At 50.1% G+C, this 27,427-nt stretch overlaps 1 protein-coding gene across 8 annotated transcripts in view; it reads right to left on the reverse strand.

Moving 5' to 3' along the window:
- Positions 1-27,427, reverse strand: part of MSRA (methionine sulfoxide reductase A) — a 390,657-nt gene that overhangs the window by 25,686 nt on the left and 337,544 nt on the right. For 7 of the 8 annotated variants that reach the window (XM_021942806.2, XM_031669923.1, XM_003902435.5 and 4 more), the window contains one exon: positions 953-1,695. The exons of the other annotated variant lie outside the window; for it this stretch is intronic. In XM_021942806.2, coding sequence (XP_021798498.1) covers positions 1,602-1,695 — 94 coding nt within the window. In that variant the 3' untranslated portion in view covers positions 953-1,601. Of the gene's footprint in view, positions 1-952; positions 1,696-27,427 lie in introns of those variants that run through there. 8 annotated transcript variants of the gene reach the window in all.

Below are 27,427 nucleotides of genomic sequence, written 5' to 3' on the forward strand. Positions count from 1 at the left end.
TCCCACCACCTACTTGAGGAAAAATCGTCTTTCATGAGACTGGCCCTTGGTGCCAAAAAGGCTGGGGACTGCTGATTTAGTTCATTTGGTTCTCAAGTGATATGGTTTGGATCCGTGTTCTCACCTAGATCTCCTGTTGAATTGTAATCCCTGGTATTGGAGGTGGGGCCTGATGGGAGGGGATCAGACCATGGGGGCAGCTGCTCAGGGTTTAGCACCATCCCTCAGTGCTGTTCTCCTGAGGGAGTTCTCCTGAGATCTGGTCATTTAAAAGTAAGTGGTACCCCCACTTGTTCCCCCTCCTGCTTCCATCATGACTGTAAGTTTCCTGAGGCCTCCCCAGAAACCGAGCAGATGCCAGAATCATGCTTCCTGTACAGCCTGTGGAACTGTGAGCCAATCACACCTCTCTATTAATTACCCAGTCTCGGGCATTTCTTCATAGCAATGTGAGAATGGACTAATATATCAAGTCTCACCCAACTCACGGAGGCCTCCCTGACCAACCTCGCTAAAACAGCCCTGAACACAATCTCACAGTCCCCAGACGCAACTTACTGTCTTACCCCATTCATCATCTTCACATCCCTCATCAGAACCTGACATCATCTTATTTCGTCATTTGTTTACATGTGTATTGCTTATGCCCCCATCTCCTTGTCTGGAATATAAAGGTTCTTAAGGGCAGGGATTGAAGGGGTCTGCTCTAACTAGAATAGTCTATGATGTGAGGGATGTGACAGGCACCTGGAGAACAACTATTATTACTCAGGTTGCAAGGAGCTAGAGGTGTGCATGTTTACCAAAAATTTCAATCCGAATTGTTCCCATTTGGGGGTAAATGGCTCTGAGGCTTTTTCCCTCCCAAGATGTTTAGAGCCGTTAAGTTCATCTTACAGCACTTAAAAATATCCTACCTAAGCAAGTCAAACACAGAGGAGACGTCAGGCAGTTTGCATTATTGGACTGTAGATTTTTATTAAACCAAACATTTCTCATAGCTCTAAGCAAAGCATTAGAATTCATCAAGCAGACTCACATCTTTTCTCTGCACAGAGAGGGCTGAAAAGGAAGAGAAAGCCCCTATGCATGTCTAGATTTGGTAAAGCGAAGGATTTCAGTGAATGAGTCATTGAGGCTATACACGTTTGCAACTTGTAAGGCACTGGTGGGCAGAGAGCACAGATAAAGGACTTCTGGGGTCCCCCGCCCTGTCCAGCAACCTCCCAGCTCATGCCTTAGCTTCTACCAAGAAGGGTGAACACAGCATCCCCGATATCTTCACTCAGACCCCAGATGACGCAGGAAACTGCACAGCTCTGCTCCCACCGTAACTTATTAGGAGATAAATCACATTTTATCAACTTGCCATCGCGTCTCCTGTAGATTATACTTGAGAAAACCAGATCTCTATAAATTTCTTTGTACTTTGTGCACTTCAAATGCCATGATTGTGAATCACACAAACACTGCCCAATGTGTTGAAAGCATTTTTACTGGAACCGCAAAGGCCCACTATGTGGGAAGAAATTATTTTTTAATACCCATTGGGCAGGACACGCCGGTGCCCCCAAGGCCGCAGTAGCCGTTGGGATTCTTGCTCAGGTACTGCTGGTGATAGTCTTCCGCGTAGTAGAAAATCTGTCCTTCCCGGATGTCGGTAGTGATGGGGCCAAAGCCGTGCTCTGAAAGAACCTGTGGGGACACGGAAAGGCACCATCAGCTCCCATGCTAGAGAGACGGCCCCTGCGAGGGGTGGCACTGAGGGGCCAGGGCTGCAGGGAGCGGACGCATGGCTCGGGACGAGAAGTGCGTCCCTTTGGGCTGGGCTCTGTGCATTCCAAGTGGAGTGATGCTGGGCAGGGACTTACTTTGCTGTGCCTCAGTTGACTGGAAACTGAAATCAGGTTTATATCAGATTTTTAAATCTGTAATTTACACTGTACCCCCACACCCCTGCTGTCCCAGGTGCAAGTTGGGGGCCCTGGTTTGGATGCTGTGGGCCTGTCTGAAACTTGCCCCAAAGCTCTCCCAGGGGAAACAGCAGGTAAGCATGGCTCCCTGCCTGTCCCCGAGGACAAATGGATGTCCCTGAGAGGGCTCAGCAGGGCTGCAGTGGGAGAGAATGAAACGGGTGGACAGGGTAGGGATGGAGCAGGGACGGAAGGAATGGCTGCAACTCTACCTGGCGCTATCCCATCTGCCCACCAGCTCAGGAACAGCACCCCAGCTCACTCCCGGGCTAGACAGAGGGTCCCCCCCCCTCGCTGTGGCTCTGGGGAGCAGGACCTTGTTGGCACGTCCTGGTGAGCAGGGCGTCACTTGGGGTCTGTGCTCTGAACTCCAGGCCAGGGATCCTGGGGAGTCAGGGCAGGGCAGGACGTGGCCTGTGGCTCATCACCACCCTCTGCGTCCTAGTTTACGTCCCAGTGACATCTGCTGCCAGGGATAGACACACGTCAACACAAGCTGGGAGAGGAGAGAGGGGCTATTTGGGGCAGGAGACAGACTAAGAAATAGACATTGCTCCCTGTGGATTTCAGCCTGCTTCTTTTCCCCTTTGGTTTTCAGTTGTGCCCTAATTCTTTCCTGTTGCAGGCTGCTCGGAGCATGTGAGCACAGGGCCACAGAGGCTCAACCCGCTCTCACTGCCTCCATCTGGTACAGAGCTGCAAAGCAGAGCCAAGACCTGTGTTTTTACAAGGGGACCAACCACACTCTGACTGTCCGCTGGTCCATGTGAGATGAAGTCTTCAAGTCTGCCAAGCACAGTGCATCCAATATTAATATTCAGCAGGATTCACTGCTTCGGGTTTTTCTTGAGAAATGTCACTTATTTCCTGTATCTCTGTTTCACCGTCTGAGCCAGCATAAGGCCGATCCAGGATCTTGAGGCCCAGCAGCTCCAGAACGATAAGAGGCAGGGTCCCCATCGAGGCGGGTGGGTTGGACCAGCTAGCTCAGAGGCAGTCAGTTTTCTTGCAGGGGTCAGGAATGAGAATAAGGAGCCATTCTAATATAGTTTTGACAATTTTTTGTAAACTAGCAATTATTGAGGGTCTACCATATGCCACGATCTGTGCAAAGACTTCACACGTTAATTTTAGCCTCACCACAGCCACGGGAAGGAAGTCCTATTATTATCACCCGTATTTAAAAGTGTGTGTCAGACACTGTGCCTTGGTCCCTGACATTCTCAGCTCACCCTGGTACACACAGGCGGAAAGCTCGCAGACTGCATTCCCCAGATTCTGCTGCCAGCAAGGCCCTGCTTCAGATTCCACCAATGAGAGAAACTCACACGAAATTTGGCAGGCTACGTAAAAGGAGAAGCTATTCTTTGCAGGGCGCAGCTGTGAGGATGAGCGCAGGACTCTGCAGGAAGCAGAATCGAGACTCTGCCAGCTCCTCCCGGCCCTCTCCCGAGAGTCTGTGGAATGCCATCAGCAATGACTTCTGGCAATTTCAGTAACATCTTGGTATCCTGAAATCTTGGGGTGCTTTTCCCTGACCTTCACGCTAACAGCCCTGCTAACGATTCTGTAACACCGAATTCCTTTTGTAGAACCCATCCAGCTTGATGGAATAGAAGCTTTCTGTTTCCATGACTGGGCCCCAGCTCACACTGCATTTGGCTGCAGACTGTTTTCAGCGAACAGAACCTCTCTAAGAATGAGCATGTGGGGTTGGCTAACTAACGGGTAGATTTAGAGTTAGCAATGACCTCCTTGGAAATGGAGTATGTGCCCGCGGTGGGACTTGAGCGATCGCTAGCATTTGCCTGTGAAGAAGCTGCCCACTGAAGGAAGGCTTTGGGATGCCAGGTGGCTGTGGAAATGGAATATTCTGGTGACGACAGTAAGGACGACGTCTGTGGGGGGTGCCATCTGCTCCAGGCAGCACCAGAGAGCTTGGAGACGAGAAAAAGGCGCGGTGAGGGCCTGACGTTCCTGGTCCAAGGCAAGTTCGGAGAACTGAGAGATGTAAAATAATCTCTCATCTCTCGCAGCTGTATCCAAATAGCAAATAAAAAATCGGATCCCAAGGGCTCCGGATTCACAACGCGAGCGGGATTCACAGACTTACTCGGCCCAGTGCCCGGGTGCGCTCTTGCCCACAGGTGTGAGGGTCCTCAGAGCGCCCACCCACTCCACGGTAGACGCCGCCTGCTGAGGGGGCCTCGCTCCCGGCCGTGAGCTGTGCCTGTGTACGGGAGCGGTCCGTGTTCTACAGCCACCCCTGTGCAGACCTCCCAGCCTGCCTGTGTCTAAGATCCACCCTCTTCCCTGTCCTCCTAGGCACAAGGACGGCCTCTCAGGCACGGCTGCTGTCTTCAGAAGATTCTCTGAGCACAGCGTGGGAGGAAGTGGGTTCATACAGGGAGGCCGGCACCACTGCCCAGCTCCCCTCCTCCTCCCCTCGCAGCCACCTACAGGCCCAGGGACCCCCTTGGGGAGCCTGGAAGGGAGGTTTGCTGGTGGGCCCCGGCAGTACCAGCCTTAGCCACAAGATGGCAGACACTTCACTAAGAAAAACCTCCAAGGCAAGCAGGGAAACCGCAGCCCATTGGGCGGCCAACGCCTCCGCACCATCCTCTGGCTGGGACCTCGTGGACGGGTCCTGTCGGGTGGCGGACAGAGGTGGCGGCCACCGGCCTGCAATGAGCGTGGTGTCAACCTGTAGGCTTCGGTTGTCCTTCCCAGTGCTCCCCCCCCAACCCCCCACCGGCTGCCAAAACTGGGGGAAAGGACGAAAAAGAGACTGGGTGCGAAGGAAGGGGAAAGGGACCACGACAGGTCACATCTAGTGTCTTCCTGGTCCTCCTTCGTCCGCTGCCTCACTTGCAAGTCACTCCCCTCGGACAACTCCATGCATTCCGTGGGGTCTCCCTCCGCCACTGTTCTGATTCACCTCTTGACTTCAGTGGGCTTCGCAGCCGCCCTGCTCTTTCGCCCTCCCCCTGGGTGGGCCCCGCTGTGTGCGGCACAAGTGACAGCATTAAGTTAGTCACGACCTCTCCCTCCAGGGCCCTGCAGGCTTGGTGACCTTCAAAGAGTGCACTGCCCTGACTGTTCACCAGGGAGCCTGGGAGATCTGGGCCTGCCCCAGCACCTCCCCAAACCCAGGAGGGGGCCTCTCCCTGGCCCTGAGTCTGAACACCCCAGGCCCTTCTCTCCGATCCAACCCACCCCGGGCCCTTCTCCCTGTCCAGTTCGGCTCCGCCGCAGGCCCTTCTCCCTGATCCCACTCCACCCCGGCCCTTCTTCCTGTCCCTCTCCATCCCAGGCCCTTCTCCCCCATCCCATTCCATCCCGAATCCTTCTCTCGGTCCCACTCCACCCCAAGCCCTTCTCCCCCATCCCATTCCATCCGGAATCCTTCTCCCCATTCCCGCTCCACCCCAGGCCCTTCTCCCTGATTCACCCCTCAGCATCGTCTCCCTCATCATGTTCTACTTTTTCAGCCTTTCCCTTCCTCTCTGGGCACTATTTTTTTTTTGGTGTTGTTAATATTTACCTATTTCCTGAATGTTCCATTCCCTTGCACACGATCTCCATGGAATGTCCTTTCCTCCTTCCCATCGCAGGAACTCCTACCCATCTCTCAGGACCCAGACCAAATGTCCCCACCTCTGCGAAACCTGCCCGATTCTTGAAGGCAGAAGCTGCTCCACATGCTATGTTCTCCTGGCATTGCAATGCCCAACAGCACTGATGACAGCTGCATTACAACAATCCTTCTGTTCTCCAAGCCACTTCCACTCCCCAGGACTGCCTGTGTCTCTCCCTGATCTCCGGGCTTCCTGCACCGTATGCAATGAATGAATGAATGAATGAGAAAATGAACTGTGGATTCTAGGGATCTCTCAGAGATTCTCTCGACTTCTGGATTCCACCTGGGTCCCTGTTGCTACCTCAAGCCCAAGCACCTCCTCTGGGGCCTGGGAAGGAACGGTGGGTGGGAGAAGGGGACTACGGAGCTCAGGCAGCCACTCTCCATGTCCCAGAGCCCTGGCCAGTTTCATGGGCGGGTTCAGTCTTTAGATGGTGGCACTGTGGCGCTGTGTCCTTGCAGGGAGGAGCACAGAAGGATGCCACCCTGTCATCTGCGGCTCCTGAAAAAGTCCATTTGCTCTTCTGCCGGGAGACTGGGGTGGTGCAGGAGCAAGGGGGAGGTGGGGGATGAAGGCTGTCATCTCTGGGTTACAGACGGTCCCTCTGGGCCCCCTGCAAGTCCACTGGTCAACCTGGCACTGAGGCCAAGCTATGCAGGTGTCAGCGTGGGTGCACGCCAGTCTCCCGAGCCCTCTTCCTGCAGTATCGCCACACACCAGGTGTCCCAGTCAGTGACGGGACAGGGGTTCCTAGGTAGCGTGTTACTGATCATGGCTGACACACCAGTGCTTGTGGTCATCTACTTTTCCTTAACAAACTGCAGCAGATGGAAGGCCTTAGATCTTGATCGTGGTTTTACTCCCTCTCATCGGCCCTCAGGAGCAGGAAGGAGAGCTGGAGAGGAGGAAGAGGGTAGGGACCCACGTAATACGCAGCCTGATAGCCTCTCCCCTCTCCCGCCATCCATAGGGAGGACCCATAAAAACGGTGGACCATTCGTGACTGCAGACACAACTGTTCACATCACCTGCCAAATCTTCAGGCGCCTTCCAGTAAGGAGGCTGCACCCATGACAGTGGGGTGTCACCAGAAGGACTGTGCTGGATGGAGGGAGGCAGGGCAGTGGTGCTCCGGCCTCAAGACCCAGGTGTCCTCACAGGACTGTGCGTATCCTCCAGGCCCTATGGAGCCACTTTTGGGGATGGAGAATGAGTTCAGGTCATGACAGACTTGCCTGGTTGAAATAACTGCCTAGATTGGCTCAAAAGCCTAGAAAGAGGTGCTCTTGCTGCTCAACCCCAGCGCCTGCCTCTGCCCAGGGTAGCCCCAGCGCAACTCCCTACTCCAGCCTGTGGGGCCAGGTACCCCCAGGGCTGCACCAAGAGCCAGTCCCACATGCCCCTTCTCTCTATGTTCCACTTCAGGGGAGGAATGACCTGAGCCGAGCTCCCCCGAGTGTTTCTCTTACTGACTCCAAGTATCTTGACTTTTGCTTGTGGCTTTTTTTTTTTTTCTGTCTTGCTGACCTTTTAGGAGGAAGTCAGCAGGATTGCATACAGTAACACATGTGGGGCGACACCTGGCCCAGGGAATTTCCAGGTCACCTAACAGAATTGGTCATTTGTGCTTTTCTCACAGACTTTTCCTCAATGGCCCCAGGAAGCCTCCTGTGCCTGCCTTCTGTCATCATTTTCTCCTTGGACTCAGCTTTCTGCCTGTGCAATGGGCCCTTACCCAGTTCACTGTGCTGGGACGAGGAACCCAGAGAGGGCACAGAAAGTGCGCCATGCTCTGCCTGACTTTTCTGTTGTTGAGGCAGGGTCTTGCTCTGTCACCCAGGCTGGAGTACACTGGCACAATTATGGTTGATGGCAGGTCCTACCTTCTGGGCTCAAGTGATCCTTCTACCTCAGCCCCTCCAGAAAAGCTGGGACTACAGGTGTGTATACCACCATGCCTGGCTCATTTTAATTTTTTTTTGTAGAGACAGTGCCTCACTGTATGTTGTCCAGGCTGCTCTCAAATTCCTGGCCTCAAGCGATCCTCTCATCTTGGCCTCCCAAAGTGCTGGGATTACAGGTGTGAGCAACTACACTCAGCCTGCCTGGTATGTTTTAACAACTGCAGAGTGCTGGCTCCATTTCCCAAAAATCCCCACCCAGGGGTGAAAGCTAGCCTGCCCATCCTGCCTTCCTTAAGTAGCCCCTATCCACATTCCCCCACAGAGTCCCCACTTCTACAGCTGAGCAGATCTCTGGGGCAGGAAGGCGGGTGGGCGTTCATAAGTTGTGATGGAGCCCCCCATCCCCTTGGCCTCATCCACCTCAGCTCAGTCTCCAGCTCCAGTGACTCATAGGAACACCACAGATGCACAAGAAGCAGCCGGTCACTCCCTCCAGAAGGCCGGCCAGCCGGGCACAGCAGGTCCCATCCGTCCTTCTAGGGCGGCCGGTAAACAGCCTTTCTTGTAACAAATGTAATGAACATGTGATCACTCTGCTGACTGCAGCCTGCTAATAAGCTTATGATTAGGATCACCGAGATTCTCCAAGCGCCCGAGTGTCTCAGCCTATTGCATGGAGGTGACACGCTCTCATACCACCCTGGGAAATGCAGGATGGCTCCTGGCAGCACAGGTGGCAGTGGGCACCAGTGGGCGAGGTTAGAAAGGCATTGAGACCCAGAGCCCAGAGTGGAGACCAAGACCCTGTGTTTGTCCAGAACCACAGTGTTTCCGAAGGGCTTCCACTCTCTATTCACATGAGCCTTCCATTGACTCAAACGTAGGGTTCTTATTCCCGTTTCTCAGCTGAGGACAGGGAAGCCCGGGGAGAGGGGAGGCATGTCCGCGGCCACCGGTCAGCAGCCGAGGCCAGCCCTGAACCCTGGCTCTTGACTCCTCCCACAAGTGGCTAGACAAGAATGCCGCCCCGCCCCAGGAGCCTGACAGTTTATAAAACATCCAAAGGAGCTCTAGACGTGGATCAGCCCGTATGTGAGTCAGACTCTCCCTACCCAGTTCACATCCCTGGGACTCAAAATATGTGATGCTTATTTCACAGGCCATCTCTTTGGTTTTTGGTGGTGGTTTTGTGGTTTTGTTTTTGGAGACGGGGTCTCACTCTGTCACCCAGGCTGGAGTGCAGTGGCGTGATCATGGCTCAGTGTAGCTTCGACCTCTCAGGCTCAAGCGATTATTTTTTTAAGTTGTGGTAATATACACATAAAATGTACTACCTTAGCCATTTTTAAGTGTACAGTTAAGTATATTCACATTGTTGTACAACTATCACTAGAACTTTTTCATCTTTCTGAACTGAAACTCTGCATAAAACCTCCCTGTTCCCCTACTCCCCAGCCCTGGGCAGCCCCCATTCTGCTTTCTGTCTCTCTGAATTTGACTCCTCTAGCTCCCTCATATATGTGGAATCCCACAGTACGTCTTTTTGTGACTGGCGTATTTCACTTAATGTCTTCGAGCTTCCTCCAGGAGGTGGCATGCGTCAGAATGCCCTTTCTTTTCCAAGGCTGCATACTATTCCACTATATGTACATGCCATATTTTGTTGCTTCTCATTGTTTCTTTAGCTGTCAAATAATACACATCTTGGAACATGACAAGCACACCCCACAACAGACACCTCATTATGCTCCAGCCTGTTGCATCAGCAGCCTCTGGCGCTGACCCTGCACTCCTCTAGAGAACTGCAAAAGCAATGCGACAGCAGAAGGACTTGCCCCAGGTGTGTGGCTTGGCCATTCTTTCTCTTGCCCCACCCAGCTGATCCCAGTGGCCGTGACGCCATTATCAAGACAGAAAGCTAACAGAGAGCTTGTCCCAGGTCACCTGATGGCAAGAGCGCTGGACTTGCCTGCCTGCCCTCCACCCAAAGGGAGATATACCCTCTAAATATCACGTGCCACCAACTTCCCAAGTAACTTCCCGATTCCAAGAGATGACAGGAGACACACTCAGAGTGCCAGGAAAGCAGCATTTGCGTTTTAAGCATCTGGTTCAGTGTCAATTTTCTAATGGATGTCAGGAGGAGTTTGCAGGGCCCCTCTAATGGGGCGGAGGCGGATTGCAGGGTGCCTCCCTTTCCCTGTCTCATGTCATCAGGCGAGTCATCCTGCAGGGTGGGCAGTTATTCTACTTTACCCACTAGGAAACCCAAGGCAGTTAGGGACCTTACTCAAATTCACAGGCCTTACTTGAATTCACTTTACGCAAGGAAATCCAAAGCAGTTAGGGACCTTATTCAAATTCACAGGCCTTGCTCAAATCCACAAGGGTGAGGAGTGGGTCTGGGACAAGAATCCAGGTCTGGATTCCATGCCCCCTCCCACATCCATGCTGTCCCCGGAATTTGGGGCTGTGGGGGTAAGGAAGCCCCCGGGATGCTGAGTATTCTGTCCTGAGACACATGAGAGGTGCAAAGGGATGATACAAATCCACAAGGACCTTGTATAGGAATTCTACAGAGCGGGGCCAGGAGGCACTGGAGGGGGCTGGCTCTAGAGATGCTGATGCCTGTGCAACTGTGGGCACATGCGTGGGAGGGAGGGGCCTGCACGCGCACCTTGTGTTTGTGCACACGAGGATGCCGTGTGTATACATTCACCCCCCGCCTTAGGAGGACTGACCTAGGGACACCTTGTTTTTGTTTTGTTTTTGGAGACAGGGTCTCCCTCTGTCATCCAGGCTAGAGTGCAGTCGCGTGATCATGGCTCACGGCAGCTTCGACCTCTCAGGCTCAAGTGATTCTCCTTTTTGGTGTTCTTTTTTTTTTTTTCGTGGTAAAATACACAACATAAAATGTACTATCTTAGCCATTTGTAAGTGTACAGCTAAGTACATTCACGTTGTCGTACAACTATCACTACTATCTCTAGAAGTCCTTAGAAGGACTTAGAAGAACTGACCTATAGACACTTTTTAGAAAAAGTATCACTAGAAAGGAACCTGAATGTGAACAGTGTCTCTCGGGGACTATGGATTCCCTTGAGACTCCAGTGAACGGTTTGGACGCTCTACCCAAATAAACTAATAATCAAATATTTGCTTACAATTTCAAAGGATTCTATGGCCCTCTGGAGTCCATCCAACCATGATTAGATCCTGTGGACTGAGCCGCCAACCCAAAGTCACCACTGCAAATGCCCATCCCCCAGCAGTTGCCATGCACAGGGCTCCGGAAATGGGCAGGCAGATCCACTCAGCGGTGCATATTTCCAAGACAGATGACCCTCATTTCCATCACAGTTTGAAGGCCCTTGTGGCAAGGAGGAATGGCTATGCTTGCTAAAGGGAAAGTCACAGGAAAGAAAGACGGTACCTGCAGTTCATACCTCATCAGACTGCAAGCCTCATTATGTCTGATCCAAGCAATCAACATCCCCTACACCCACCAAAGGAATTTAGCTTTAAGTGTTAGCTTTTCATGTAATTATTTGTAAAATGCATATGTGTATTTCATTTTGTGATCACTTTTTAAAGTATTGTGGTGGTATGAAATTAGTTTCCTACAACAGAAATCTAATTTATGACTCTGAGTCCATCGGAGATTAGGGTCGGACTTCTAAGAGGTCAACCTGAAGCTGCTGTCTGGGAGCCAGCTGAACTGCTTTAGGGGAAAACTCGCAGGCAGGACGCGGGCATGTGGATTCTAGACTCACTCCGCCCTCTAGTGGCAGCAGGACGCCTGTACCAGGCACTTCACTTGGTTCCTACCCTCACCTTCTGCACCGAGACCACTTCAATTCCTTCTACATCCACTCCATGAAATTCCATGCTATGCTTCTGTCCTGCGTGTGCACACGTGCGTGTACACACACACACACACCCATGCCGGTTTAACAAGTCCAGATAATGCCCCAGTCAGCTATTTTAGTCCATAGGGAGCATAGGTTGACCAGACAGCTGTCAATCAAAACTTCTGGAAAAAAATGTGAAATGACTGGCATGGCTTTTAAATAAAACCACTAATAAGAAAACATCATCTATTCTGAGCTAGGCAGAGGCTCCTGCATCTCTGGCTCAGTGGTGCAGAGCAGAAGCACCCCCACTCCCTGCGGTTCAGCCACAAGGAAGGGGGACAGCTGACTGGGCACTGACTGGCTGGGCTTACTAAGCCTGTATGGTGTGTGCGTGTGTATGTGTCTTCTGAGAAGGGGATGAGTGCTTCTCTTCAACACCAAAGAGGACCCCAGAGCAACAGGAGCTCCAAGCTCTGAGACAATGGAATTGTCTCTGTGAGTCATCAACCACTGCTAGCACACGCAAGGAGAACAAACCCAGGCCACCACAGTGTGACAATGACAAGGAGCACATTCAAAGGGGCTGAAGCCTTTACTGAAGCCCCATCAGAGCTCACTGACCCTCCCAGCTTTGTGAACTCATTGGGAGGGAAAAGAGAGAAAGAGGTGACACAATTAGATCTAACTTGGTCCATTAAGAGACCTGCTTATGCAAATGCACGGCCTCTAGCTGGACCGATGGGGCTTCTTAACACAGCTGCAGTGCTCCCGTGCTCCCTCCTTTCCCATACTCTGCAGGTTTGCACACAGCTAATGGCTTTCATTATCTATTCCTCTGTGTCCTCTGCACCCTCGAGGTAAATCAGTGTCTTCAGATTGCCAAGGATATTTCTCTTGTTTTGCAATGTAGAATGACAGAGCTACAAGCTGAGCTGTGTCTCTGCAGACGAGGGGGAGGATGGAGAAGGAGAGGAAGGAATGTTTGTTTCAGCTTGTTGGCTCCACAGCTCTGCCCTTGCTCCTCAGACAGCCTGCAGTTTGCAAGAAATGCAAAGTCTGGGCTCTTCCCCAGACCTGCTGAATCCCATGTGAGGTCAGAGTGTAAGCAGCTCTGCTCTTGCAGGCAAGTGTGGCCAACTGCACGAGTGGTCTCCAACTCCTTCACCCTCCTTTTGGAGTCAAGTCGCCCATGGGACTTGCTTTGGCCAGTGAGCTGCGAGTGAAAGTCACATGGGTGGTCTCCAGGCAGAAGCTATAAAGCACTAGCAGAAGCGTCCCTACTTGTCCCTTTTGCCACAGTGACCAGCCATGTTCCAGCCAGTGATGGTTCCCTCACCCTGGGCCCTCACATAAGGACACTGACAAACCCAGTGCTGGGAGCAGCACTGCCCGACGGAACCTTTTATCTCACGCATTGGTTTTCCCGGGCCTTCCCAGGCATGGGGTGTGATACCGAAGGGCTGGGAAGTCAGCACAGTTCGGCAGAAGCGAGCAGATTTCTCTGTGAACAAGTTTTTAAACTCTCCAACTTCACTTCATGAATGAATCTCGACAATTGTTATTGTGCACTGGCTGTGTGTCAAGGACCAGGCTAGCCACGAGGAACACAGGGATGAACAGGACAAGCCCTGCCCTTGATGGGCTCTCAGAAGACTGTACAGGCAATTACCACAACGTGTCTGCAGTGCCCAGCGTGAGCAGGTGCCGTGCCAGGTGCTAGGGAAGCAGGCTCAGGCAGGAGAAGTTTCCTCACGCCTACAGCCACACCCCAGGGAGCGATGAGGACTGCTGCTCCCCCTGGAGGGTCAGAATTCCCTTGGAGGAGAGAGGACGCACAGGATAGTGAAACTCCACCACAGGAGGCAGAGGGGATGTGCGGCAATGGAGGTGCAAACAGTGCTTTGAGGGCATGGAGGAAGGAAAAGTTAATCCTGCTGGGAAAATGCAGGAGGAGGTAGGCACTGAACTGGGAATTTGACAGCGGGCAGGAGTGGGGTGTGAAGGGCCTGCTGCAAGCAGAGGAAACTCCGTGACCAAATGCATATGGCGGTCGGGGGTGGGTAATGAGGTGTATGTGAGGGTGCTGACAGGTCCAGAGGAGAGTGCAGGGAGAGCAAGCCAGGTGAAATCAAGGATAAACTGGAAAGGTGGGCTAGGCCAGGGCGAGGGGGACCCAGTAGATGGGACCCTGGGGCTCAACCACAGGAAAAGATGGAAGCAGAGGTGGATGGAGAGGCTGCTGGAGGCATCAAGCTATGGCCTATTTCTGCATACTCGTCTCTGGAGACCCAGCTGCACACCCTCTGATCTTCCACGGCCTGCAATCACAGTGGTACAAGGGGCCACTTTAGGAGACTGAAGGAACCACCTGAACCCAGGCAAAGACAGCAGGTGCCTCTGAGGCTCACCTGCTTGCATGCAGCGAGGTCTGTAAGGATGACAGAGCTCAAGCGGGGACCCAGAGGAAGTGGGTGGCCATCATTTGTTTTCCCGTTACTTCCCTGTCGTCCTTCACCTCCCCACACCTCACAAATTCCAAGCAGAATTTCCCAGATGCAAGGGGAATGGGTCCTTCCTTCTCTACTGCATGTCTTGAATGGTGGGGACACACCAGGCTGGGCAGGGCTGGCTGCAGCCCTGGCCTGAAAAGCAGCAGGGCTAAGCTGCACCCTCCTGGGGCCAGAGCATGAAACTCAGGGTCCTGTAGTTGAAATGTGCCACCACCCATTTGCTCTGGCTCAGACAGTGCACCCTCCACCCGCAGGATGGTTTCCATCCATCATGCATTCAAGGACTGCTGGTTCCTCTTGATTTGGGCTTTCCTTTGAGGTCTGCTGGTTTTGAAAAATAAGTCAAATGACTTTTCCTCTATGAGTTTTCTTTTCATAGCTTTCAGTTTCAGGAGACATGGATCTTCTCTCTCTCTCTGTCCCTGTCTTTGTATAGATCTCTGAGGGGTTATAATCTGCCTTTTCATATCTGCAATCAATGAACTACAACTTCTGTTTTTGTTATATGCTTAGCATTTAGTACACAAAGAAAACCACTTTTCATTTTTCAGGGAAAGCCAAGGACAGCAGGTTTCACCTTGGGGATGAAATGCAGATTTTGTTAAAAGGAAAGAGCCTTCATTCCAAAAGGTTGAATAGAAAAGAACTTCAAGCATCGCACCAGATGCTTAAGTTTAGAGCACTGAATTCAGTGGGTAATGGGACTCCTCTGAATACCATCGTTTCTCATTCACAGAAGAATCACAGCAATTCAGAGCCGTTGGAAAGAATGGTCTCACTGCAGAATTGTTGACAGAGCGGCCAAGTGTCTTGGCTGCAGGGGCTGGGGCTTTCTCAGGATGCAGAACTTTCAGTGCTAACACTAGGAAAGTCGTGGCAAACTGAGACGGTCAGTCACACCGACTGCAGAATGGTTGGAGGCATTTGTGTCTGTTACATAAGAAGCATTGGGAAGTTTGTTTCACTCATCTGGGCCTCAGTTTCTTCTGCTGTAAAATGAGAAAGTTAAGTCAGCAGGATGCCTCCTGTTCAGTTACACATCTCTCTTGTTCAGAGCCCTTTCTAAACTGTGTTCTTCCCCCTGTCCCCACCCCTTAGATAATCATTTTATATTGAGAGGTAGTTCACATAAGATTCATTTTTTTTTTTCAGAGACAGGGTCTCGTTCTGCCACCCAGGCTGGAGTGCAGTGGCACGATCACGGCTCATTGCAGCCTCAAACTCCTAGGCTCAAGCGATTCTCTCGTCTCAACCTCGCAAGTAGCTGGGACTACAGGAGCACACCACCACACCTGGCTAGTTTTTTTTTTATTTTATTTTTTGTAGAGATGGGGTCTCGCTATGTTGCCTGGGTTTGTCTCAAACTCCTGGGCTCAAACAATCCTCCTGCCTCAGCCTCCCAAAACACTATGATCACAGGTGTAAGTCACTGTGCCTGATCTATCCTTTCAAACTTTACAATTCAGTGGTTTTTAAAATATGTTCAAAGTTATGCAACCATCACCGTTTTTTCCCCATTTTAAATTCTGTTCCTCAGACTGGATAATATCAATTGACTTGTCTTCCACTTTCATTCTGTCTTCTGCCAACTCAGCGCTTCTGGTGATTTTTTAAAAGTTATTGTATCTTTGAATTTCTACTTAGTTCTTTTTTTTTTTTTTTAAATATCGGTCTTCTTACTGATATTCTTTATTTGTTGAGGCATTACTCTAACATTTTCCTTTAATTGTTTCAGTTTCCTTAGTTCCTGGTGCACATTTATAACAGCGGATTTAAAGTCTAGTAACAGATACCGTCACGTTTCTTTGTTGCATACTTTTTTCTTGAAAACCGGACATTTTAAATAATGTGGCAACTCTGGAAATCAGATGTCCCTGCCCCACAATGTGGTGGTGCTGCTGCTGCTGTTCCGTTGTTCAGTGACTTTCTTGGACTAACTCTGTAAAGTCTGTAAAGTCTGTATTCTCCTTCAGGTGTGGCCACTGAGGTCGCGGCTTGGTTAGCAAATTATCACCCAAGGATTAGGCACCGAGTTCCTTACAGGCCTGGAAGCACCAGACTCCTACCTTTGCTGAGGGCTGTGTGTGCTGGAGCACAGGAACCTTCAAGGCCCCCACAGTTCTCCACTCGGCCTTCTCTTCGTCTCTTTGTCAGGCCTCTGAGCCCAAGCTAAGCCATCATATCCCTGGTGACCTGGACGGACACATCCAGATGGCCTGAAGCCACTGAAGATCCACAGAAGTGAAAATAGCCTTAACTGATGCCATTCCACCATGGTGATTTGTTTCTGCCCCTCCCTGACTCATCAATGTACTTTGTCATCTCCCCCACCCTTAACAAAGTTCTTTCTAATTCTCCCCACCCTTGAGAATGTACTTTGTGAGATCCACCCCCTGCCCCCAAAACATTGCTCTTAACTCCACCGCCTATCCCAAAACCTATCAGAACTAATGATAATCCACCACCCTCTGCTGACTCCTTTTTCGGATTCAACCTGCCTGCACCCAGGTGAAATAAATAGCCATGTTGCTCACACAAAGCCTGTTCGGTGATCTCTTCACACGGACACGTGAAACACCTGCACGGGGCCTCATGGCAGCCACAGGTGAGATCACAGCCTTCTGGGGCATATGCATTTCTCAACGTGCTTTCCATTGCGCAACTGAAGGCCACTTGGGTTGTTTCCAGTTTCTGGCTATTATGAACAAAGCTGCTGTAAACGTTTGGGAGTGGGTTTTTGTGTGGTCTAATTTCTCTTAGGTAAAAATCTAGGAGTGGGATGGCTGGGTCACAGTAGGTAAAAGTATACTAAACTTGACGGGAAATTTCCAGTGGTTTTCCAAATGGATCACACCACTTTGCGCTCTCCACCTCAGTCCCCTACAATGTGTGAGAGTTCCTGTTGCTCTGTGTCATCCCCAGCACTTGGTATTGTCATGATTTTTTGATGTGGTGTAGGGTAGCATCTCAATGTGGCTTTCATCTGCATTTCTCTCATGACTAATGATGCTGGGCACCTTTTAATGTTCCTATTTGCCTTCTGTATACAAAGGCATCCTGTAGGTGAAGGGACTTCTTTGGTAAGTGTCTGTTCTAATCTCGTGTCCATTTTTTAATCAGTTGATTTGCTTGTATTGTTGAATTTTGAGGGTTCTCTAAATATTCCAAAGTTATGCTTTGACTTCAAATGCATAACCCCTCTTGCAAGATTCTGGGATGCTCCCCTTGAGCATCTTCGTTCTATATCTGGAACATCATGTTCGAGAGTTTATATTACATATAATATTTCTGTAGATTCACATTCATATCCATGTAGCTCTGAAAGCAACTTTTTCAGTTTGGTTCGGGACACATTTACTGTGTCTCTATTTGGGTATTATACAAAGTACCAGGGAACCAGAATTGACTAGCCTGTGGCCCTTGTAATTGAGGAACTTTTAATTTAAAGAAATGTGGTTTAAATTTGGATTAAATTAAGATATACATAAGAATGACTAGCTGCAATATATCAGATTTTTCATATAAAATCTATTTGTTCAGATTAACAATGGAAACATTTTCATTATGACTCTAAAGTCCATTCACTATCACTCACGAATCCCTTCTTTATGAATAGTGAAAAAAATGTTCCTTAATACAACCCTTGCCTAAAGTATCATATATTCTGAAAGAATGCAGTTTGCATTAGAAGATTTCTGCTGTAATTTTAAATGAGTACTCCTGTATTCTGAGTTTATGAAATGTGATGAAAATCAAGTTCAAGGACAAAGTAAAGCCACTCTGTGAACGACACACACCCTTTCCCTTCCCAGGGGTGGTGTCCACAGACCAGGGCTGTTCACCACTCCTGGGTATGTTTTGCTTCACTGCAACATGACTACCTAGTTAGGAGTTGCTGGCGGAATCTGCCTGAACACAGAGAAAATTAACTTTCAATAGCAACTTAAAAAGCAATTGCAATTTCTTAAAATCCTCTTACGCCACGTTTAAAAAATGAGACTTAGTAACTTTATTTTTTTTAATTCACTGATTAAGACAATACAAGTTGTGCTCATTTCAATATTAAGAAATGAAAAGCTCCCTTGAGACTTTCTCTTGCCCTAGGGCAGGTTACATCTGTCAACTGCAAAGAGGCTGACCAGCTTGCAAGCAGAAATTCTCCCTTGGGCTGCAATATGTCTAACCTCACACTATATTGGCTGAGGCTAAGAATTCATGATTGGGTTTATTATTATTATTATTATATTCAAAGGAAACTAAAAATAAGACTAAAAAATAAAATAGGGGCTATATGAGCAAATGCACTCCAGATACAGTTGGCTGTGATTCGTTAGCTCCCTGCTCCACATGGTGAAGGATATGCGGTGAAGCTCAAGACAGAGAGAAAAGAAGCTTTCGTCAGTTTCCTCTAAAGCTTAGAAACGACATGGTGTGAACACACAGAGGACGGCCCACAAAAGGCTGTTTTCCTGTGATACTGTCAGCGTGACGTCTCAAAGCTGCAGGTGATAGCATGCCTGGCATTCTAGCAGTTTCAGCAACAGCATCTCAACTTCCAAGCAGGCATCATCGGAGGACTCTGGCCTCTTTGGTTCTTCTAATTGCCAAGAGAACAACAAAGAGGAAAAGTAAAACCTCCATGGAGGTCAGATGGAGGGTCTCATTCGGGCTGTTTAAGCTTCTTAGCAATGAAGTACAGTCAGGATTTTTTTGAAAGGAGGAAGGAAGGACGAGAAGGAGGGAGGGAGAAAGGAAAAATGGGTGTGGGGGAGGAGAATCCAAAATAGGCCATAGGTGTTCTTTGCCAAAGCATAATTTTCCTTTTCGTCAGGCTCAGAACCAGTGGAAGAACTGGAACTCCCTCAAGAACATAAGCTAATTATACAATTCAAATTTGCATATAATTGGCATGCTTTCCAGTTAAGACAATAAAAATCCATGTTAACTGGAGTTACAAAAATGGCACTCTACACTGAAAGCAGCACTGTGCATCTCTAAGTATCAAACACTCCTTAGAATATCTCCAGGAGTTCTCCAGGAGGTCATGTTTGCATAGAGGTTAGGGACGAGAGGGGCCTGGGCTCTTCTCCAGGCTCTGCTAAACAGCATGACCTTGAGGAGCTGACCTTGAGGCTTGGCCTTCCCTTCTGTAAAAGGGGGATAGGGGATAAGATATCTACCTCTCAGTGCTGTTTTGAGGAACAGATGAAATCATATATTTGAAATAATACATCACATGGATTCTATTTCAGGAGCACTGCTCAAAACTGTGTTGGTTATTTTTGCGACATGATGGAGTGTCACATTGTGGGAATTATGAGGTGGCGGGGTTATGCCCAGAGAAGTGGGAGCGTCAGGGGCCTGGCCACCTGCATCCTGTTCCACCCTTTCCTGTCCTCCACCAGCACCCCCAAACAAGTGACTTGGGTTTTTCACAGGCCACCCAGATACTTGGTCCTTTGAAGACCTAGCCTGTGGCCAGACTTTCCATACGTGAGTATTGGTGGCTCCTGGTCAAGTGTCGCTGCCACACATGCATACTCCATGTCACAATGTCACAAACCCACAGCAATGGATGGAACCATGGGAAGACCACTATGGGAAGACCCTGGACACAGGCCTCGGAGGATCATCTTTTTCCTTTGACTTACTCTATGAAGAAATATCTTTTTTAAAAAAATAGAAAGAGAAGGTCTTGCTCTGTAACCCAGGGTGGAGTGCAGTGACACCATGATACCTCACTGCTGCCTCAAACTCTTGGGCTCCAGCGATCCTCCTGCCTCAGCCTCCCAAGTAGCTGGGACTAGAGGCATGTGCCACCCATGCCAGGCTAATTCTTTTTATTTTCTGTAGAGACAGGGTCTCACTATATTGCCCAGGCTGGTCTCGAACTCCTAGACTTAAGTGATCCTCCCACCTCAGCCTTCCAAAGCACTGACATTACAGGCATGGGCTGCTGTGCCCAGCTTCTATGAAGAAACATCTTGAGTCTATTAAATTGACCCAAGTGAAAGTCCTGTGTTTCTGGGAGACAAGGACAAGCATGTGCATGTTGAGGCGGGCGGGGAGGGCCTAGGAGCTGACGCCACTTATGCATTCACCCTGTGCCACGCTGCCCTGCGTGCTCTACACATGCTGTCTGACGTTATCCTCATCACGTCCCCTCTAAGAACACAGTATTATCTGCTGCATTTGGTAAGAAGAGTGCTTAGCAAAGGAGAGGAGAGGCAGTATTTCAACCCAGGCAGCCTGACCCTGGAGCCATGGTTCTCAACCACTCACCAAAGCTGCCATCTTAACTAAAAAGAATTCCATGTCCCCATGTGACAAGAGACCTTACATGATCTCCTTTCTCATGAGGGGAGAGATGAACTTCATTTAAAAACAAACGGCCCACAAGCATATGAAAAAGTGCTCATCGTCACTAGTCATCAAAGAAATGCAAATCAAAGGCACAATGAGATATCATCTTATACCAGTCAGAATGGCTATTATTAAAAAGTCAAAAAAAAAAAAAAAAAAAACCAAAACACAACAGATGCTGGCATGGGTGCAGAAAAAAGGGAATGCTTACACGCTGCCGGTGGGAATGTAAATGAGCATGACCTCTATGGAAAACAGTATGGAGATTTCTCAAAGAACTAAAATTAGAACTGCCATTCAATCCAGCAATCCCACTGCTGGGCATCTGCCCAAAGGAAATCATTACATGAAAAAGACACCTGCACTCAGATGAGTATTACAGCACTATTCACTGTAGCAAAGCTATGGAATCAACCTAAGGGTCCATCAACAGAAGACTGGAAAAAGAAAATGTGGTGTATATGTACCATGGAATACTACTCAGCCATAAAAAAGAAGAACAGAATGTCTTTTGCAGCAACGTGGAGAGAACTGGAGGCCATTATCCTAAGTTAAATAACTCAGACACAGAAGGTCAAATACTGCATGTTCTCATTTACAGATGGGAGCTACATATGCAAGAATATAATAGTTACTGGAGACTCGGAAGGGTGGGAGGGTGGGAGGGTGAGGGACGAGAAATTACTTGATGGGTACAGTGTACATTATTTGGGTACGATAACACTATAAAAAGCTCAGACTTCACCACTCCACAATGTATGCATGCAAGAGAACTGCACTTGTGCCCCTCACATTTAAACAAATTTTAAAAATTAAAACCTGGATTTTTTAATGACCTATTCCTCTATTACTTATTTATTTAGAAATAGGGTGTTGCTCTGTCGCCCAGGCTGGATTGTAATGACATGCTCACGGCTCACTGCAGCCTTGATTCTGGGTTCAAGCGATCCCTCTGCCTCAGCCTCTTGGGTAGTTGGGGCTACAGGTATGTGCCACCAGGCCTGGCTAATTTCTTTTTTTTTAATTTTTGGTAGAGACAGGGTTTCACCACATTGCCCAGGCTGGTCTTAAACTCCTGGGTTGAAGTGACCTGCCCATCTCAGCCTCCCAAAGTGCTGGGATCACAAGCATGAGCCACTGCACCCAGCCCATGTTCCTCTTCAAATGTCACCATGCAGCTGTAAAGTCAGAGTGGTGCTAATGAATGAAGCTGAGAAGCTTGATTTTGCACATCGCGTCCCAGGGATGCGACCCTTTCTCCCCGGCCTGTGTTTCTGGCCAGTGAGCCTGTTCTGTCTGTGGTGACATAGTTGTCCTGCGAGTGCTCCTGCTCTCGTGATTACCCTTGAAACAAAATTAGAACTTGATGTTGAAGCTTGTCAATTTTTTAATCGAAAGTCTAAGAAGTTTATACCTATTGGTTCTTCCCTGCAATCCTATTAACCCACTCAAAGATTCTGTGTATCACCAGCATAGCTAAGATTGATGTGATCCCTAATGAAATTCTCAGAATTGATACTTTATCAGGTTTCAGAATGTGATTACCAGGTAGAATAGGCATCACAATAAAAATGTAAAGAACAAGCAAGAATTTTGATTAAAATGCAAGCTATCCTATTATACTCCAGGTGCTGGGGTGTTTAGACCAACGACAACTCCTGCTCTGTGCTCCACCATTTCCTGGGATCCAGAATCTTCTCTTCTCTTGCCTATGGAATGCTGCTACTCACCACCCCACCCCAGAAATTCAAACACAGCCCGTGAAAACCCGGAGTCGTTATCCTTCCTTTCCCAAAGCAGTTGGTCTTCGCCGTTCCCTCTCTTGGCACACAGTATCATTTGCTACCTGTCCTCCAGGCTACACATTTCATTGCCATCATCAACTTTCCCCGTCCAACGTCCACAGTAAGTCCTAACTGTAAAGCGAAGCTTGACAGTTCATCCAGAATGGTTCACGAATCCACCTCCACCCTCATCGCCACCTCCAAGGCTCAGCTATCACCCACCTTTGTCTGGACTGCTGCCACAACCCTCCACCTGCCCTTGCTGACTCATGTCATGACCCTAAAATCTACCTCATCCTGCTCAGGACCCAGGGGAGCTGATGAAAGTCTGACGGTGAGAACGTGGGCGTTTCACATCCACCTCTGGTTGTGAGATGCCAGTTCTCGTTCATCACATTTGCAAGAACACAAAGAAAATGTCACAGAGTCTAGGCCGGGCATGGTGGCTTGTGGCTGTGCTCCCAGCACTTCAGAAGGCCGAGGCGGGAAGATCACTCGAGTCCCAGAGTTCAAGATCAGCCTGGGTAACACAGTGAACCTCATCTCTACAAAAAAATTAAAAAATTAGCCAAGTGTGGTGACACACACCTGTGGCCTCAGCTATTTGGGAGACTGAGATGGGAAGATTACATGAGCCCAGAAGGTTGAGGTCACAGGAAGCTGAGATCATGCCATTGCACTCTAGCCTGGTTGACAGAGTGAGGCCTGCTTCGAAAAAGAAAAGATCACGTCTGACAAGGCAAGACTCAGGGCCATCCTAGCATGGGCCTCTCTTGGTTCCTGGGGCCTGGAAAGTGGCTCAAACAACATGATTTTTCAGAGATAAGGAAAACTGTACTCTTCAGAGAAATCAAAGGAACAAGCACAGAGCAGGGGAGATGTGGCCTATCTGCGAAAACCCACCTTTTGTGTTTGAGAGCAGGTTGTCCATTTAACTTATGTCAGGAGGGAAAAGAGAGCAACAGACTGGCCAGCACCAAGGAGATGCCTCCACCTCCAATACACCCAGGACTCTGTGGCCCCCATTCCTGTCTGCACCAGCACCCCAGATGTAACTCCCAGCTCGCCTATTCGTGAACATCCCCCATACCCGTCTCCCCTTCTTTGCTTTCACTACCTGCAAGGACACCCCACTTTCCTGCATGACCTTGCTCAAGTCACTTAGCCGTTCCGTACTTGAATTTGCTTATCTCTAAAATGAAAGTGACACTATCACCGTGTAGAAGTGTTAGCTGAAAGGTCACATTCTTCAAGAAGCTAATGGTCTCATTTTCCAGATGAAGAACACAGGTTCAGAGAGGTTAAGGAACTCACTCAAGGTCACACAGCCCACAAGATGCCGTGACTGCAGGAGACCTCCCTCAGCCCACCACACTAGACTTTCTGCGAGACCACTGCTGTGAACATACACTCTCTCCTGCCACTGCCCAACACAAGTGTGTCAGCCTGGGAGCTGGATACAGGGAGAGTCACTCACGCTTTTCCCCTTACTGGGAAACAGCAGGAAAGAAGCTCTTTAGTTCCCACTCATGGGTTCTGACCCCATTAGCTCAGGGAAAGCGCACTTACTGCAGTCAGCCCTACCCTGGAGGACACATGGTGAATAGCCAATCTCAGTCCCCTCTGCCCCTCGTGATCCATCACATGTGTGTGAGAGCACATGTGAGCATGTGTGTGTGCACTGTGAGTACGGTATGTATGTGAACATGTGTGAAAACTATGTATGTGAGTATGTGAGTACATGGATGTGTGTGAGCACATGTGTCTGTTACGTGTGAGCATGTGTGTGATTACATGTGTGAGCACACGGGTGTGAGCACGTGTGTCTGTGATTATATGTGTGAGCACATGGGCGTGTGAGCATGTGTGTGATTATGTGAGTACACGGATGTGAGCATGTGTGTGTGTGCACTGAGTACAGTGGGTATGTGAACAAGTGTGAGTACTGTGTATGTGAGTACATGTGTGAGGACACTGATGTGTGTGAGCACGTGTGGGAGCATGTGTGTGATTACATATGGGAGCACATGGGTGTGTGAGCATGTGTGATTATGTGTGTGAGCACGTGGGGGTGTGTGAGCATGTGTGTGATGTGTGTGAGCACGTGGGGGTGTGTGATTATGTGTGTGAGCACGTGGGGGTGTGTGAGCATGTGTGTATATTATGTGTGTGTGACTGTGTGTGTGAGCACATGCGTGTGTATGCATTCTCCCTCCAAGGTCATCTCCAAGCCTCACCTCTTTGCTGCCACTCCCATCACTCACTCTGGCGCTCTCATCAGCATCCAGTGGTAAAGGTCTGCACTAAATAGTTATGGATATGGGGTCCTTAGTAGTCCAAGTTCCAGAGGAAGGAAAATGACAGCTGAGGTGTCAGGGTAAAAAGAAGAAAAAAAAAATGCCAGGCATGGAACTCACATTTTATTCTCTCTCTCTCTTTAAGAATCTGGCAGAGAGCTCATCTTCCTTCTGCCATGATGGAACAGCAACGACTTGGCGACCATCTCGCGCCAGATGTCCCCTCATCTGGCTGCCTTGGCTGGGTGGTTGTTTGGAATGAGCTGCCCAAACACGGAGGGAGGGGCGGGTGCTCCGGCAGGGCGCTGGGTGGCAGAGCTGGGTGGCCTGGCAATGCCCTGATCCTGCAGCTGCAGCTTTCCACTTCGGCACAGGGTTGACAGAGGGGAGAGGCACTCTCCCGGAGGGAGGCTGAGCTCTGTGACCTGTGACCTGGCACATGGTCACTGTGGCGTGGACATGTCTTGCTATTTTGTGAAGAGAACAGGCTTCCAGTGCACTTGGGCTCCCACGGACGGTGGAGCAGTGCCCACGAGTCTCTCCTGTCTGACATCCACAAGACCACACTCCGGGAAACAGATGGGGGCGAGCACAGGGTGGCCCAGCCCCCCGCATCTGGAGCCTGTGACTGTGGCCTAAGGCAGCTCGGCCTTCGTGGGCTCTGTCCGGGCCAAGCCCAAAGCCATCATGGGGAGTGGTGGGTGCACAGCTGTGCTGCTTACCACACACACCAGCAAGGAGACTGGGGAGGATGCCATGCTTGGGAAGCGGGACACGCCAGATCCACAGTCTGGAGGCCAAAAATGGAAGGGTCTCAGCAAGGTGGGTGGCCTGAGGGAAATGGACCTGCCACTCTGGAATAAGCCCTCTGGCTGCCCCTGAAACCCCAGGCAGGTGCCACGAGAAGGCACGGAGGGCCGGGCTGTGTTTGTGTACACATCAGTGTGTGCGAGGGAGGGCGGCGCGGCGGCACAGCCTGCCAGCAAGCCCATTTTGGTCACCATCTGCCATGGAGAGCCCTCGCACCTGTCAGAAGCAGCTGCTGATGGCAGATCGTAGGTGAGGGAGGGAGCGGCCGCCTGGGATGGCCTATTGCAGGAGCGAGGGCCGCCCCGCAGGAATGCCAACTGTTCACTTTGAAGCCATCCACGTGGGTGGGCGTGATGGATCCCACACCCGCCTGCCCCTCCTCACGGGGGGTGGGGGGAAGGGGTGACAGGATCGTCACTTCCCTGCCTCCCTGGCAGCAAGCTTGACTATTGTATCGTTTGTCACGGGGCTGGGGAGAAAGGCATCTAGTACTGTCAGGAAAAGAAAGATTCCAGGGGGACCCTTCCCTGGAGGTGGGAGCCCAGATGCCCCTGGGGAAGGTCCCTGCCTTGCTGTTGGTGAGGAAGAGCAGCACCACCTCACTTTCCCAGCACTGTGGGGGAACGAGGTGTCCTCTCCACGTGGACCAGGGGCCGAGGTGATGCACTGGGACGTGTGGAGGGCACTCCCTGGATCCTTTGAAGCACTTTCTGAAGTTTACTTCATCAACACAAAATAAAAGCCTTTTATGTCGATATATAATGACATGTAATGAGAAATCTTTCCTAGAGTGAACGACAGTCCCCCGCCCACCACATTTTAATGACGTCGTTGCCATCTCTTAAATGCTCATGGGCCGTGGCTATTTTATTACTGTATTTTCTTTAATCCTCAAACAATCCTCTGTGAGCGGTGCAGTCTCATTCCCGTGCACCAGATGGGAAGCCTAGGTCCTGAAGAGGTGAAGTGACTCAGCAGGGACACATAGCCCGGGCGTGCAGAGCCAGGACTCACATCCCACCCGTCTGCCTGAGCCTGAGCCTGGAAGCCACCGGCATTGCTGCTACATCTTCCCACGTGTGTATCGCAACCACTTTCAACTTTGTAAGGCCTCAGTAAAGCCCACGGTTGTGCAAAGCACCCATGAGCCAGGTCTCTGTGGGCCACAGGCACACATGAGGCACGAGCTGGAGACCGTTGGGGAATGTTTTCCCCACGGGACGTCTGATGGCCTGCCTTCCTCTTGAGTGCCGCGGCCCACCTTCCCCAGCGAGCACCTCCAGAGCCCCAGTGGCAATCCTTTCGCCCGGGCTCTCGAGTCCCAGCCAGGGCCTAGCTATCCAGGACCCATAAAGCCCTCCCTTCCTGTGGCCCTGGAGCAGGGACCCCAACATCCCAGCTTCCAGCAAGTATGGCACGAGCATGTGGAGCCGTGTGAGGCCTGGCACCTGCCTTCCCACACAGCACGGCAGGGCTTTTTCTCGTTGGCTGGGTTGATGTCATTTTTCTCCTGGGACATCACTCAGGGAGGCACCTTGCTTCTGAAGCCTTCCCATCTGCCTCCCACTCTGCTGAAAGCTGTTTCTTTAGTCTCAGGTGCCAAGTTTCCGGAAGCTTCTCTGGTACCTTTGGAGGGCCTTCTCCAAGCCAGCCCTGGGACATTTTAATCTGTGGCTTCTAATTTGTGGGGGCTGGTAAACAAGAATCTCAAGCTTCATATGTGTGAGTAAATCCTGAGCCAGGACAGGTGTCAAGCGTCCTGGCTTTTGTGCATGAACTTGGCTACATAACTTCTGGTTGCTTAGAAGCTGTTTTCTCTTCCAGTTTTCAGATACTCCTTTGGCCACAGGTTCAATGGTAGGCATGCTGTATGTTTCTCAGAAGTAAATGCCTCCAAATAGCAGGAGAATCAGGGTCATCACCCATGTTGGGACTGTTTAGTACAGGGAAAATATAATTTTGTGTTTAAACCTCAAGTCTGGAAAATCTCCTGATTCCATATTGCAAAGCAAATAACTGCAAATACCATGCAAAAGTATCCCTGCACTATCCTTTTGAGAAGAGCTTGGCCATCTGCATAAACCTTCCACGCAAAGGGTATTTCCCAATGCTACTGTGGCTGTCTCTGTGTCGGGACAGAGTTTCTTTGCACTGTGGATACTTCTTCACTTCTCCCCATCCCTCTCCCCGAGCTAGTAGCCACTGTTGCAAAGGCATGCTATGGAGTGCCTGGGCTCTCAGCACCCCAGAGAGCTTCTGTCCAGTTTGGGAGCAATGCCTTCATAGCCAAA

Source organism: Papio anubis, chromosome 8 (genome assembly GCF_008728515.1).
Source record: "Papio anubis isolate 15944 chromosome 8, Panubis1.0, whole genome shotgun sequence".
Taxonomy (NCBI): Eukaryota; Metazoa; Chordata; class Mammalia; order Primates; family Cercopithecidae; genus Papio; species Papio anubis.